Raw genomic sequence first — 15519 nt, forward strand, 5'->3', positions numbered from 1 at the left:
GGCTTGATCGCCGTTGATCGCACGTGGTAAAGGGTGTTTTGGAAATCTGCCACTCGCTCGGCAATGCCACGGGTTGTTTGCTGGACAACGAAGTTGGGTTTGAAACAAAGTCACCCTTTCCTGGCTACTGGTTGCTTACCTCAGCAGCTACCGTCCCCCTTCGATCTGGGTCAGTGATGGCGCAGCGCACCGCTTAATGCTAATCGGAAGCAGCCACGATCGGTCGAGCGCCGGCCGGACCACGACCACAGCCGAAGGGCACGCGGGGCCAAACGTGCCCGCGTTCGGCCATCGAACCAATTGTGCTCAATTACGCCGAGCGAAGCGAATTTCCAGCGTGCTGACCTGGCCACTGGACGGAACCGGACTGGTGGTTCTGCCGGTGGGGTGTAGCGACGCGTTCAATGACTTCACTTGACCCGGGGGCCGGGTGATTTCATGCCGGTTTCGAATTTTCGAACGCAGTACACCCCTCCACACGTGGTCAATAATCCAATGAATAAGCCGTGCGGGTTGGTTAACCCTGACCTGGCAAAAGCAGGCAAAGCGTTTATCGTACACGGCACGACCCTCTAAGACAGCCCCACGAAAGAAAGCAAACCCCTTTCTAAACCGTCAAGAAGAAGCCCAACGTATCATGTTTCTTTCGCCAAACCCTAAATAACAAGCCTTTTTTGTTGCTTCTGTGTGTGTGTGTATTGGTTTGCTCTATCTCACTCACAAAAAAACGACACAATCAAGCAAGCCTTCCCCGTTGTTATCAATATGGACGCGATGCGATAAGTCGTGACAATGAAAATGGCAATAATTGCAGCTCGGTGCATTCTTCTATCGATACACTGTGTATGTATGAGTGTGTGTGCCTGGGAGGGGAGAAAATAACGTAATCCACTTGAAAGCGTTGCTATTTGTGGCACATTTGTTGTTTGTTTCTAAGCGACCTCCCCGATCGTAAATGGAAACAATTTCTCACAAAGATCTGTTTGTGAGCAAAGAGAAGACCACAGAACACACAAAAGTGCATTATTTGATATTTCATCCAACAAAAAAGGGATACAGAGACCCCCAACACACAAGAGCAGTCTCTTTCCCGTACCGGGAATCGAACCCGGGCCTTCCGGGTGAGAGCCGGATATCCTAACCACTAGACAATACGGGAGATGCATCTAACGATCAACTGCATTAGATCAGATTTGCTCTTCATTGGTTTGCACTATATTGCTTTTATTTGCTTAAAAAACTACTCGAAAATACCTTTTCAAACGCTTCAAACACCTCACAATAGAAATCCCACTGTTCGAAAAACACACCCATTTGCCTACCGGCCCCTCAGGCGGCAAGCGCCAATAATATCCCGCCTGCTCTATATTTAGCTCACACTCGATAACGATAACTACAAAACCTGTCCGACTTGTTCCGTCGATCTTTGACATGACATGAGAAAGAAGAAGAAGAAGAAGAACTTCATCCCCTCCTCGAAAGGCCGATTCGAGGGAGGGTCATCAATTGCGTCTTTTCAGCACTGTGTTTTACTGCGCAGTGTATTAATGCCTTGGAGGAGACTGTTGCGGCATACGCTGCAAAAATGCTTTCTACGCAAAACAAGTCTACGGGGCGCCGGGCATACCGGAAGCACACACACAAAAAGAGTTATTTGTTCAGCTGTCTATCGCTTTGGAATTGATGGCAAAAAGGAGGGGGTTGCTGGATATCGCCTATTCTCCCCTTCCAGAGGAAGAAAACATAGCTTTTGCAGCATCAACACATAATTAAAATGTAATAAAATAGCTGCCAAGTGTGCACGCTGTGCTTGAGTTACAGTCTCCTGGCAGCAGACTCATCAATCAAACCAGTTGAGGGGGAAGCTTGGGAGCAAGGACTCCATTTTCAAAACCCACCTCTTCTCAAGTGTTTGTTTACAGCTCAGTTTTCATTTTCCAGTAGCATGCAGCAGAATTTGAGCAGACAGTGGGACATGAAACAGAAGCCCCCCGGTCGTTGGGTTCCATGGTGAACTGCTTTCGAACTCGCATAAGCGATAAACAACGGACAGCATTGACATGCATTTTCGGGTTAAAAGCAAACAACTCTCACTGGGGCTGGTTGGTGGTGGGGGAGGGCAAAAATACCTTTTGCTAAAATAACCGGCAATTCACGGTGGGGGGGCTCAAAAATAGATAAAACCAACTGTGTTGTGTATGTACTAACGGAGAGAACGAGGAAGAGGGAGGGAGAGAGCGAGTATGGCGCATACTAATGTATACTTTCTTTCTTTTGCAATGTCATTTTTCCCCTTCCCTTTCCAGACACTCTACCGGACCACCGTACCCGCTGTAGCTGAAAGTCGTTTCATACGTCCTGGACCCCGGCGAGGACACAAGTGACCTCGATCGACCGAACAAAAAAAATCAAACTTCTCGTGCCACACGCTTCACTATCGCCACTATCAGCAAATTGCAATTTGTGTTGTCGAAAATCTAGCCCCCCCTTTCAATACGGATTTTGGATTTATCGGTCAAAATAGACGGTTACCACCCACCACCACCCACGAACTCATCGCTCAAGTGGCAGGAAATCCACGAATCACAATTCCAACAGACGGACACTCGTTTGAAGTGATTTGACGTGCGCGCGGTGGGTGTGTGAGAGTGGGTTTTTTGTTCCCGTAAAACCGCGTGCAAAGGTCGAACACCCCCATTTGTAGGGGTAGAATCCGCTCGGCCGCGCGCGGGACCACCGTCATTAGTCTGGAATCATTGCCGGAATCGATAACATCGCGCTCGTGCTATCGCGCTTGTTTCAGCGAATTTGTGCGCGTAGGAGAGCTTCTAACGCGTCGCAGAGACATCCAAACGGTTGCACTGGACACCATGACTATTTCAGGTAAGAAGCCATCTACGATCACTGTGAGCTCAACTGACTAACTCAAAACTGTTCCTTGCAGCAATCCCACCCCCAGAGCCCGTCTGGTGTTTGGACCGGCGGGACTCGGGCCATCTGTTCTGGCGCCGGGAGTCCTCCAAGGTGAAGTTCCGGTACGACGTGGAGGTGCTCGAGTTCACCAAAGACCCGTACGAGGATCAGCTGCTCATCACGGACAGTGAGCTGAGCAGGGCGAAACAGCAGCAGCAGCAGGCCGGTGCCGTCTCCAACATGATCGTCGTTTGTGTGACGTGTGTCGCGGCCATTGCCGTTACGGTAGTGCTGCCCTGGTTCCTGATCGGATCGGCTTAAGCATTGGTCTTGAAAATTTCCACCCACCCCCACACACACACACCCACTATGTCATTGAGCGCAGTGGGGGACAGTGTGTATGTGTGAAGAGTGTTGTGAAAAGCATGTGAATCGCTTGGAAGGAGGTTCCCTCCCAACCCAAGCACACCACAATTGTGATAGCTGTCCCTAGCAGAAAGAGTGAGAAAGTGGTGTGAAACAAAAGGAGTCTACGAAAGTGTTAGGGACATTTTTTCTCCAAAACAATTTTTACAAACGCTAGCCCGTAAGATAGATAGAGCTGTCCAACACGTACCAACCGAGCAAAATCCCGCCTCAACATGGTGTAATAATAAGGTCCAGTTGAATTGTGTAAATAGAAGCTCTGATTCACGCTGATACTGATAAGGTAAAGAAGGGTTGTGATAAAATGGCAACCCAGCTTTAGCGCGCTACGATACGATACGCACCGAATTACTAGAGAAGCAAATGTAATGTATTAAAGCTTAGTTAAATGTGATGTGTTTGCGCACGCAGCAGCAGACGTAGAGGAAACAAACCACACACACACAAACTACAAACCAATAGGGAGAGAGAGAGCGAGCGCCAGCGCGCAATTGTTCTTAGTGAGTTACAAAAGTTGCACCTGGTTAGTGGTTAAGTGCGATTTGTGCTTTTTTTTAACACGCAGATGGTGTCAGGGAAAGGCAATTACATTTTACAACGAACAATAAAGGTTGTATTACAAACATAATTACAATTTGTTGTTCTTTTCTGATTATATGAAATAAGGCAAAGCAAATGGTTTAATTCAACGCTCTCTCTCTCTCGCTCTGGGTGGATAGGAACGTTAGAAAGCTTTCGTAAAAGCTTTATTCAAAGCCATTCGAAAGCTTTCAAGGTTTGCTTGTGTACATTGCCTACATTTAGGCGTAAACTTTCGTTTGTGAAAGGAAACTGTGCGGAGCCACGGAAGCAAGCACAGCTCGGTGAAGGGGTGCATTTATGTGCATTTTTAATAAATGCGCTTCTGCAGGTCCTGCGCAATACATATTTGATGGTGGAATGTGTTTTGATGCGTACAGAAACGTATTGTGTTTGAAACGTAGCAGCCCTCACTCACACATCCCATATGGTCTAGTGGCTAGGATATCTGGCTTTCACCCAGAAGGCCCGGGTTCGATTCCCGGTATGGGAAGGATTCTTTTTCGTTTTTTTACTCTAGTTTCTGCTTATAACGAATACAATTGACATATTTCGGCATGCCATTGCGGCGGTGTGATTAATCACTGTGTTGTGTTTCAGTAAAACCACAATCAATCTGCGTTCGGTGTGAATGTGGGGGTATACTTTAAACGTTTTATTTTTCACGATTCGCTTTTTGCAAGAAAAAAAAAACATATATACATACACATTTATGCTGTGGTGTAAAAAAACACGGTACACAAATACAAATACGGTAACCATAGCGGTCGAGCCAAGATCGCGATGAGGATGAGACGCTGATGATAATGGTGGCGGCTTTCTACAGCTCCACCCAACAAATGGCGATTTAGTGTGACAAAGTAAGATAAAACACAAGCAATGGCAATGCCGTGGTGCAGCCTGCGTACAATGAAAGCGAGCCAATGTGCAAATATATGTGCAGCAACAATTGGTGGTCGAGAGGTAACAAAAATAACATACAAACGTTACATACGACGCAGCATCGCCACATGAAAGTGATCGGGCTGCATCCGGGAATAACACGATTCTAGTCAGCCTGTTTCCTCCCTGTTTCCTTTCCATCCCTTGATGCACTCGTAATTAACGTCGTGTGAGAGTTCGTGCGTGAGTGTGCATCACAAGTAGAATAACGTCGTTTTTATGTGTCGTGGTGGTATATTAATTTAAGCGTTTTTTTTTGTTGGTTTCTGTGTGGCGAGGTTGAATAACTTCGACCGAGAGATTCCTTATCCGCCGTCCGCGTGAGTTTCGTGCATTAACGTGCAGCGCTGTGAACGTGTGAGTGCACGTGTAAGTAGAGTAAATGTATGTGAACACCGAAGAGTGCTGAACGCGAACACGGTGCGGAACACGGAACCGGCATCGTCTGCGATGTCTTGGCTGGTTCCCAAAAGCTGTGGATGACTACGGAACAACGACAATATTTAGAAATAAAATCCCCTTTTGGCCCCTACTTCAATGCGGGGCAATGCAAAACAATGTCTTTATCGTGTGTGGGTTTGTTGAGATTCCCTGCTCAGCTGGTTACTGGCTCCTTTCGCCTCATCCAGGCCGGCAGTTTGTCCTTCACCGCTTCCCGGATGTGCCGGTACATGATCAGCAGGATGACGGGAATAGCTAGCTTGGGATTTTTGAACAGATACAACCAGCAAGCGATCACAAACAGAGCCACATCCGTCAGGTAGGAGATGGTCGGCTTCAGCTCGGTCGCGTCCGGTACGACCGGTGGCATCGGTTCCGGTTCGATCGGTGCTTCCGGCAGAGGTTTGGAGCGTGCTGGAGGTTCCGGCGTAGGTTGTTTGTTTGAGATGACGCGTGCACTAGGCGGAGCAGCAGTGACTTGAGGTGGTGCTACTGCTACTGGAGCCACTTTCGGAGCTACTGCGGAGTTACCTGACATACCCGCCGTCCTAGCAGCAGAATTCGATCGTGATCGGTTCCGTACGCCCGAGCCAGCTCGTCCTGTGCCGCGCTTCTTGTCCAACGGACGACCAATGCGTCCATCGGGTTCGTCGTCTCTAGCTTGAACCGGACTGCCGATTCTATCCCCCACAACAGACGGTGGCCTGGAAGCTGTCTCACTCTCGATCGAAGCGGACCGTTGCCTCAGTATCTTGCTTTCCCGTGCCGGTTTAGTGCCACGCTGCACAACGATCGGATGATCCGAGGCAAGCGAAGGTGATCGAGATGTACGACCGCGCATCAGATAAGGATCCTCTACCGACAGTGGTGATCGTGAGCCTGCTCGCGAAGAGTTGCGCGAGTACTCACGCTCATTCAACCGACGCACCTCGTCCGGACTCATGTACAGCGGGAGTTTGCGTGGCTTTTTCGAGCTTTCAATCTGCTGCACCATATCGCTGTAGAAGTCGGCCACAGCACGCGACTCCTCGATGGAGTTTTGGCGTGATTCGAGACGCCGCTGGCGGGATGCTTCCGACACGATCGCACGCTCGATTTCTTGTCCCTTCGGAGGTTGCTTCTCGGACAGGGGCATTTGTTGCTCCGGAGGTTCTTCCTTCTTCGTTGGAGGAGTTGGCACTTTGACGGGAGATTTCTCCCGCTCGGGAGTCGGTTGCTTTGGTGGTTGTGGGGGACTGAGCTGTAGATTACTGCTCGATTGCTTGCTGACGACAGGTTGTTCGCCCTTTGCCAACACTTCCGTCGATGGACGTTTGAGGATGGGTTTTGGCACAAAGTTAGGATCGGGCAGCGGCATCGGCTTGGTGAGCACTTCGATCGCTTGGCTCGGATCGGGATTGCGGTAAGGAGAGCGCATACGTTCACCACCCGGATGGTACGGTTCTTCGTCCGTTTCGTCGTCATCCATGAAGCCACGGCGTTTGGGGAGGATGAGTACCTGCTGTTCGAGCAGCTTCTGCTGCTGCTCGCGCCTCTTCAACTCCTCGATCATGGAGTTCATCGAGGAGGAGACGGACTCTTCGCCCTCCGAGTAGCCGATCGGGAGGGAGGTGAAGGATTCCAGCTGCTGTTGCTGCTGCTCCTGCTCCACACCGTGCGACGGTTCTTCGACGATCGTTTCCTCGGCCAGTGTGGAATGTGAAAGCTGTTGCTGCTGCTGCTGAGACGGTGGCACGATCGGCTGGTCCTGCTCGAAGCTGGACTGCTTCACGATCGAGTCCTTATCGCCGGACAGGCGCTTGCGCAGGCTGCTTCGTCGGTCCGCCAGACGATTGCTGACGGTTGTGGTCGTGACTGGAGCACCTGTCTTGTCGTCTTGAGAGGGTTCCTGTGCCGATGCCGCTGCCTGTCGGCGACGGATGGCCTGTTCCTGTTCGGCTTCCTTGCGCTGGTTTTCCGATTCTTCATAGGCGACGGCCTGATAGAAACGTGCCATTGCTCGTTCGTAGAGCAGTTCCGTCGAGCTTACGCCAACACGCATCGTCGGTGCGGGAGGTGGTTCCACGTTAAGTTCCGGTGCGGAGAGTGATAGGGGCGGGGGAGGTGCCACCAGCTCATCCAGCTCAAAGTCGAAGGTAGAATTACCTGCCAAAAAAGCAACAACATTAGATTCTGATACGATCAAGAAACGACACACATTGTGTTAAGTGCGGTTAATCAAGTGCGTGAAGAGTGTGCTGCAAACTGACTCATTGGAGTAAGAAGATTAGATTGCGGACTAAATGGAACTCTCTATTGCATTGCGTGATCTAAGGACTCAATCTAACAGACAGTTGTGAATTCATTCCGACAGGAGGCGCGAAACACTCGCGAAAGACAATGGATGGATCCATGCAGCGTGCTCCGTTCGAGATATGAAGTGCTACCACCTAGCAGTATTCTGAAGACTCCTTGACGATCAACAGGAACTCCGGGTGGCTTCCCAGAGCGTGATCCAACACCTTGCCTAGCAAGCAGACGTTCGAGGAAGAATCTATCCTTCTGAAACTTCCACCGATACCAAGGCGATTGCAGCGGGACAGCGAGACGGTCTAATCCATCGGGTTTGCTGCTTGCTGTAACAAATAGATGTACTGTATTCTACAACGAGGCAACTTGGAAAGCACTTGACACACTTGGGGATGTACGGGTGTACAGGGCATGACAATAACAAGACACAAAAAAACGGTGACATAAAAATGACCAAAAAACAATTCAGTCAGGTGTCGACGTTGATGGGCTTTTCATGGAAATAACTTCGATTCAATAAAGGAAATACAGTCTCCAACTTCGACACCTCAAATCCGACTGCCATTGTTTGATGGCATTTTCCCACATTTACAACAATCAAATTAACATCGCTTGCAGCAGTGACAAAATGAGTGGTGTTTTTTAAGTTTCGCTGTAGAATGGGCAATAAATATTAACTGTATTTCGCACCAACGTAAGTCATTGGGCGGCTCGGTCTAACACCAAACGAAACCGAAAGCTGTTGCTATTGTTTTCATTTTCGTCTAATGCGGCCACCAAGCAGTGCGCGTGAGAGATTTGGTACGGTGTTTGAAGTGTTTGAAGGTTGTCCGTCGCTGTCATTTTGTACGATCACTCACTGCTGTGCAACCTGTTCTGATCTGTTTGATCATTCCCTAACGCCTTCAAAAGAAAATTCAAAACAAAATATCTACTGCAACGTAATAAACATTCCAGCTCGATCTTTTCTTTGATTCGATCGCGATAGGAAACGACCGTAACTGCCAAAACACAAACTCTCAAAAACCAATAAACAACCGTTTGCCCCTGTGAGTTCTCACTTACGTGTCGATTTCTTCGCTTCTTGCTCGTTGTACAGGACCAACATAAACTCGGAGCTGTTGTGGATGGCTGCCTTCGAGCTGGGCTGCTGCTGGCTGGACTCATTTTCCGAGCCCGATCCCATCTGATCCGAACTGTTCCCGGTCGAAGAAAGCTCCCGATCGGACATCTTCAGTGGGCTCGGTTCTTTGGAGAATTTTTGCATCGCTTTGAGGAAAGATGGCGCCATTCCGCGCCCATTACTGACAGGACCGATCGATTCCGACTCCGACTCGGGCTCTGCTAGTGGAGCTGGTTCTGTGACGACGAGTGCTGGCACAGGGGCGACGGTATTTGTGTAGCCCTGCCCAACGCCACGATCCAGTGGCGTTCCGTAGGACATCTCGCGCATAACGTCCACCCGTCCGTACGGTTCGGGCGTGAACGCTTTCTTGGGCAGTGAGGCCGACTCGCGCATTGGAGATTGGGACAGATCGCGTCGTTTGCGGGGTAGAGTGGAGGGTTGCTGTGGTTGCATTTTGGATGCATCTGTAATACCCCGCTTTGGATCGGGCACAAATAGGACCTCCGATTCTTCACTCGGATCACTCACTCCGTATGGATTTTCGGCCTTCACGCGGAACCGATACTGGGAGCCTTCGATAAGATCGCTCAGCGTCGCAGTTAGCTGACGGACGGTGGCCGCTTTTAGCCACACATCCCACCCGACTCGGTTGTATTCCACGATGTAGTTGCCGATCTTGCATCCACCATCATCGTCCGGTGCGGACCAGCTAAGTGTGGCCGTCTTGCCGTACGAGATCGCCACCGTCACGCGCCCTGGTGGTTCCGGACGTGCTGTGACCGTCACCAAGAAGGATGCATTGTCCTCACCAAGCTTGTTCAGCGCACGGATGTGATACTCGCCCCGATCCGCTCGATTAGTGCTGACGATCTTGAGCGTTGAGTTCTTGTCCGTGGTGACGATCTCGTGCCGACCATCGTTCGTCAGCGGTTCACCGTTGTGGGCCCACTCTACCGCCGGCGGTGGCCGTCCAGCCAGGCCCACCTTCATGCGCACCACCTCCTCCGCCTCGATGATCAACCCGTCCTCGTACTGGCGCGGCAGTCGTATCTTCGGATAGGCGTCGATCGTCAGATGGCAGCGCGTCACCGTATGCCCTGCCCGGTTCGTCGCCGCACACTTGATCTCACCCTCATCCGTCAGTGCGGTCTGATGGATCACGAGCACACTCACATCCGCCTCGGTGATGATGCGCGCCCGCCGACTGCTGTAGATCTCGAACCCATCCTTAAACCAGCTGATCTGTGGTGCAGGCGTCCCTGCCACATGCACCCGAAACTCGACCTTCTCGTTCTCCACGGCTGTCGCATCGAACAGTTCGTGCACAAAGCGTGGCGCTGAGATGGCATTCCTTTGCAGTGTCACCGTGAGTGGGTCCGAGAGTTCACTGCTCTCCGATCGTCCGACAATGTTTTCGGCCATGATGCGGAACTGATAGCGCCAGCCGGGCTCTAGGCCGCTCAGCGACAGCTCCGTCTGCTGGACGAGCGACGGACAGGCACGGACCCAGTGCGGTGAGCCGGTTCTACGCTGTTCCACCACGTACCCGAGTATCGGCGAGCCTCCGTCAGTGGTCGGACGGCTCCAGCGGATCGTTACCACGTCCGGTGCGGAGGACGGTGAGCCTGGCACGAGGGCCGGTTTACCCGGTGGGCCAGGTGGTTCTAGAAGGAGACACAAAACAAGAAAAGGGTTATCAAACGTACGAAAGAATGATTTTGCAAAGAAGAGAGACAAATTGAGAGAAGGAGAAAGAGTGAGAATTGAGGCAAATTATTTGAATTACACGTTCTGGTCGGGTCAATGGTACACACGGAGCAGAGAGCGTGAGATAGAAGACACAGACAGATGAGTCGGTTGTAACGGCGGCGGCGTATCTGGTTGCTCGAAGAACAGGGCCCGGGCTAAAAATAGATGGGCCCAAACTGTGAAAATCCAAACCCGCATCAGGTTCGGTTATATGTTCGAGGCAGAGCTTCTATCAAGCGAACAGAGGGGAGCAATCTCTCGTCAATAGATAAGACGACAACCTACCTGCGGATTTCCAGTGTACGGCTTTCTTTGGTTTGCCCGCCGCACTGCCATGCTTAATAGCTATGCTGTGCTGATTGCCCATAGTGAGAGCTACCAATACTAAACACACACACACACTTTTTAGGATGGGGATTGGTGAATAGAAATGATCTCACAAAGCGGCCACTAACACACACACACAACGATCCTCGGGCGTGATCGATTGATGATATTTGCATTGATTTCAGTATGGAGAGGAGCACTTGTTGAGGGTCGTCGGGATTTTCACACGTTTAGGGCCCAAACTGTGTGCTCGATATCAAAATCGGAAGAGGGTTATCGAATTTTCACTATGTTCGCAAGCGCGTCAGAACATGCAGGTCGGACACATTTTCGTTCGTCGCTGTCTCGTACGCAACCGTGACGGAGGGGTTGCGCTCCCTATCACACACGCACACACACACACACACACACACACACACACGCACACGAAGGTGGAGTTGATCGCGGATCCACGCTCGATACCGCCGGAGCGCAAGCTGGTCGTAAACTGCGCCCGAGAACGAGGTTCGTTCTCGATCGTGCCCGACCAAAAGTGATTCAGTTGGCAGAGTGCGAGGAGGAGTGAAAGAGAGGGGATTTGGGGGGACTCTAAATATACGCTGCGCCCTAGGAATGCGCCACGGATTCTGCGCATCTGTCAATATGAGCCGAGAACGACCACCTTCGCTTCGACCAGGCAACGACGACGACGACGACGGCCAGTTGTCAAAACGATTGGTTTGTTTACATACGGGAATTGGTCCAAGAGACAGGCACATTGAAGACAAAAGATTGAAACCACTTTTTTGTATCAAATTAACATTCCTTTTATTTCATCCAAGCAGTTGTCCGTGGTACGTAAGCCTTAGTTCCAGCCGAAGAAGTTGCGGAAGCGGGTGATGATCTGGTCGACATCGACGCCGAAAGCGCGCAGCTGGGCGGAGAAACGGGTGACATCCGGGTGCTCAATGACGCGGGTGAAGCCAGCGCGACGGGCCTGGGTCATGCGGTACAGCTCACCGAACTCGCTGGTCGGGTCGGCGATGAAGGTGCGGGCCAGAGCCTCGGCGCCCTCCAGGTTGGTGGCGGCACGGATCTCGTCCATCATCGCGTTCCAGGAGCGGGAAGCCGGCGAGCGGGCGTTGACCGAGCGGGTGATCGGGGTCAGACCGAGCATGGCGGCGATGCCGTTCAGGTAGTCGCGGATGCTCACGCCACGGACCTCGGTCCAGGCGCTGATCTCCTGCAGCTCCGGGGTGCCGATCAGCACACGCCAGGCCGCATCGGTCTCCTCCGACTGCAGGAAGCTCCAGATCTCGCCGACCTGGGCGTCGGTCTGCACGTAGCGCTGGTAGATCGTGCGCACCTCATCCATGTTCAGGAAGGGCAGCAGCTGATCGACCTCAGCGCGCAGGTTCTGCCCGAAGGCAGCACCGAACAGGGCCAGCAGGATGATGAACTTCATTGTCGCGTACAGTCTCAGGTAGCACTCGGGTGGTCAACTGAATCTGGTTCACTGCAGGACGCCGGCCGGCTTATATAGTGCCTTTCGGACGGTGGTCGATAAGCGGGACGACAAGATTGCAACGGTTGATAAGGTTCGATATCACAGGGCGGTTTTTTTTTGTGGCACCAACATCGTAGATGCTGCAGCTGGAACGGGTGGATGGCGAAGGAAAGGTAGGCCAGCTGCGGAGCCCATCAATCATATCGTGCGCGCTATCGGTGGGGAGCGTTGGCAAGCTTCAAGCTATTACCGCAGCAAGATTGCAGCTTTGACGACATCTTCGGGGAGGTCTTTAATCGGTTCGTGGAATAATCCTTTTGGGATTATTCGATTACTCAAATAGCATCCACGTCAAGCCGGCGAGTGCACCGGTAAAGTCCAAGGTCAGCTGGGACATGTGAACTGATACTTGGTGCCAAAATGAATGTTTGATGTTTGGTGCCAGGCTTTAGAAAAATCCTCAGAAATCGATGTTTTAAAAACATATTTTAATACATGTTATATTTCCATTCGTTTTAAACGACTTTCAGAAGATCTTTACAGATTATGATCAAGATATTAAAATATTATTTGAACGTAATCACTTTGTATGGTTAAGGCATAGTAGTAAGCTTGCGACCAAAACACGTTTCTTTTACATGCCTTCAACATGTCAATGTGTTGCCACTCAACTGCAATAAAAATACCTGCTGGCAGCGGTGGGATTCGAACCCACGCCACCGAAGTGACTGGTGCCTTAAACCAGCGCCTTAGACCGCTCGGCCACGCTACCCTTGCGGCGGAGGAACAGGTAAAGTGCGTCCGGGTTGCTTGAAATTAAAGTGAATATATAATTAGATGGTTCACCGATAGAACTCGACACTTTCGCCAATGATTAAAACACTTTTGAATTCAATGTCCACTTTCTCCGAGAGTTACTAATGCATGATGCATCTATACTCTGTCAACACCTTTTCATAGACTGCTTGGATGTCACAAGTGTCAAATGCTGGGATAGATTTATTTGAGTTGTGTCGCTTATTTTTTTCCAATAATTTACTAGATATCCAGGATCATTCGTTTTAAATATCGATCGATTGTTTAAACCAAATATTTAATGTGCTGGTGACATTATTTAAGAGTTACTTTAAACATCCTATTTCCTTCGCTCTATTGCTTCACAACTTCATCTCCAATTGCTTTTCAATACCGAGCAAACAACACGAGGATCGTCAGCACTGAAGCCACAGCAAAAGGTACTATAGACAAGCAATCATCCAGAATCGAATGGATTTTTCTTGTTTTATTGCCCGATTGCAGTTTGTACGACTTTTTGTTTTATTTTTGGCCACTAACCAAGCCCTCCCGCTGTTGTCGGTTATCGTGAACAAGATGTTATCGCGAGTTTTGTTGCAATACGGTAGCGTTCCCTGTACGCCCCGGTCTTCGCTTATCATGCGAGCGTCACTTTGGCTGGCAACGAGATTCGCTCGGACAGCTGATTTTTGGGTATAAAAGGGTCGATTGTCTGCTCCGAAAGTCACCTTTCTATTGCGCTTGCATTCAGAGTAGTCCTTCGACTCAACCGTCTAACAAAATGGTAAGCACAGGAACATTCCAAGGATTCTTCACGCTAACCGCCACGTCACATGATCTTGTTTGCAGAAATTCCTCATCCTGCTGGCCCTGTTCGGTGCTGCCTTCGGGCAGAACCTGCGCGCTGAGGTCGATCAGCTGCTGCCCTTCCTGAACATGGATGAGGTGCGCACGATCTACCAGCGCTACGTGCAGACCGACGCCCAGGTCGGCGAGATCTGGAGCTTCCTGCAGTCGGAGGAGACCGATGCGGCCTGGCGTGTGCTGATCGGCACCCCGGAGCTGCAGGAGATCAGCGCCTGGACCGAGGTCCGTGGCGTGAGCATCCGCGACTACCTGAACGGCATTGCCGCCATGCTCGGTCTGACCCCGATCACCCGCTCGGTCAACGCCCGCTCGCCGGCTTCCCGCTCCTGGAACGCGATGATGGACGAGATCCGTGCCGCCACCAACCTGGAGGGCGCCGAGGCTCTGGCCCGCACCTTCATCGCCGACCCGACCAGCGAGTTCGGTGAGCTGTACCGCATGACCCAGGCCCGTCGCGCTGGCTTCACCCGCGTCATTGAGCACCCGGATGTCACCCGTTTCTCCGCCCAGCTGCGCGCTTTCGGCGTCGATGTCGACCAGATCATCACCCGCTTCCGCAACTTCTTCGGCTGGAACTAAAGTGTCGTCCTGTTAAATAAACGCAAAATTGTTATGTGATCAAACCCCCCAAAACTGGAAAGGTGTGTCGTTCTTTCGTACTCTGATATTATCCTGCACCTTGCGCCGGAAATTGGCGGAGGCGCCAGGTTGCATCCAGGAAAACCGTTAACGTCCTTGAGGGCAGGTGCGGCACACGATCGTGACCAACGTAGCATTACATTCCCATTCGCTTGTTTCCATCTGCTGGACATCCTTGCTGTCCGCAAGGTCGTGCCTTCGCTCGCTTATGCTACAACATATCAAAGTACAAAGCGTGAACTGGCTGCGCCAAGAACAGGTTTTGGGAGAAATTAGGCTCAGCTTAAGGGTGTGCTAGGCACTCACGACGATGAGAGCAGCTCCACGACACAGTGCCGCTCACAAGGGAAAGCGATCGTACTGGCACTGGCAGTGCAAGCGAGACCACTAGTCGTCGCAGCTGTGGTGGGGAGCCTTTCAGCTGGAGATCGAGCGACCCTTCGCTTGCGCACGCAGTGTGCCGCTCAAAACAAAAGCTCGGCAACAGTGATCTCCGACGGTCGCGTGACGCGGTGTGTCTCGTGATGATCGCGGTTTCTTGACTCTCGATCGCACGCACGCAATGTGTGTATGTGTGTCGATGAGTGTGTGTGTGTGCGTGTGTTTGCATAGCCAAATTGAGCGTCAAACTCGAGGACTTGTACCTCCAACTCTCGGTGCGCCAGTTCAACTTTGATCCAAGAGGAATTCCTTTGCGCTTTAGGGAGTGCCCCGTGCGCGACTGTGGCATACTGTAAGTGATCGATGCGTGTCAACTGTGCTGATCTTGTGTGTCTGTGTGTGTGTAGTGTGTGATCTGATCGGCAGAGAAAAATAGACCGGGTGTGTCTTAGATTGCTCCACTTCAGAATCGGTTGCAGTTTGATCCCTTCTCCTTCCCTCCTCCTTCGGTGTTGGCATTGCCGTTTGTCGCGCTTTTTGCTTCGCTTAATGGTTTTGC

General features: G+C 51.1%; 5 protein-coding genes and 3 non-coding genes across 8 annotated transcripts in view; 4 read left to right on the top strand and 4 right to left on the bottom strand.

The window, feature by feature from the left end:
* Nucleotides 1-1087: 1087 nt before the first annotated feature.
* Nucleotides 1088-1159, bottom strand: Trnae-cuc. Its single transcript has one exon. It is a non-coding gene; the product is annotated as a tRNA-Glu (tRNA).
* A 1513-nt stretch (nt 1160-2672) lies between these two features.
* Nucleotides 2673-3967, top strand: LOC121592372 (the record flags this gene model as incomplete). The annotated part of the gene is made up of 2 exons (XM_041913773.1): nt 2673-2883; nt 2945-3967. Coding segments are annotated over 2 exons (501 nt in total), but the record flags the coding sequence as incomplete, so codon positions are not given.
* Nucleotides 3968-4339: 372 nt separating this feature from the next.
* Trnae-uuc lies at nt 4340-4411 on the top strand. The gene has a single exon. It is a non-coding gene; the product is annotated as a tRNA-Glu (tRNA).
* Nucleotides 4412-4552: 141 nt separating this feature from the next.
* On the bottom strand, nt 4553-11292 carry LOC121591355 (titin). Its single transcript, XM_041911747.1, has 3 exons — nt 10751-11292; nt 8656-10380; nt 4553-7446 (listed from the first exon to the last, which is right to left on the bottom strand). The coding sequence occupies exons 1-3, from the start codon at nt 10830-10832 to the stop codon at nt 5456-5458; spliced, it is 3798 nt and encodes a 1265-aa protein (XP_041767681.1). The 5' UTR covers nt 10833-11292; the 3' UTR covers nt 4553-5455.
* Nucleotides 11293-11573: 281 nt separating this feature from the next.
* Nucleotides 11574-12291, bottom strand: LOC121592462 (protein G12-like). The gene has a single exon (XM_041913912.1). It carries the CDS (start codon nt 12234-12236, stop codon nt 11637-11639), a length of 600 nt encoding a protein of 199 aa, XP_041769846.1. The 5' UTR covers nt 12237-12291; the 3' UTR covers nt 11574-11636.
* A 677-nt stretch (nt 12292-12968) lies between these two features.
* Trnal-aag lies at nt 12969-13050 on the bottom strand. The gene has a single exon. It is a non-coding gene; the product is annotated as a tRNA-Leu (tRNA).
* Nucleotides 13051-13751: 701 nt separating this feature from the next.
* On the top strand, nt 13752-14573 carry LOC121592508 (protein G12-like). The gene is made up of 2 exons (XM_041914007.1): nt 13752-13857; nt 13923-14573. Exons 1-2 carry the CDS (start codon nt 13855-13857, stop codon nt 14517-14519), a joined length of 600 nt encoding a protein of 199 aa, XP_041769941.1. The 5' UTR covers nt 13752-13854; the 3' UTR covers nt 14520-14573.
* A 466-nt stretch (nt 14574-15039) lies between these two features.
* LOC121593820 (titin-like) overlaps nt 15040-15519 on the top strand; it is a 158880-nt gene continuing 158400 nt past the window's right edge. The window contains 1 exon segment of the mRNA XM_041916522.1: nt 15040-15312. The gene's annotated coding sequence lies outside the window, so the exon portion shown is untranslated.

This window comes from Anopheles merus, chromosome 2L (assembly GCF_017562075.2).
Source record: "Anopheles merus strain MAF chromosome 2L, AmerM5.1, whole genome shotgun sequence".
Taxonomy (NCBI): Eukaryota; Metazoa; Arthropoda; class Insecta; order Diptera; family Culicidae; genus Anopheles; species Anopheles merus.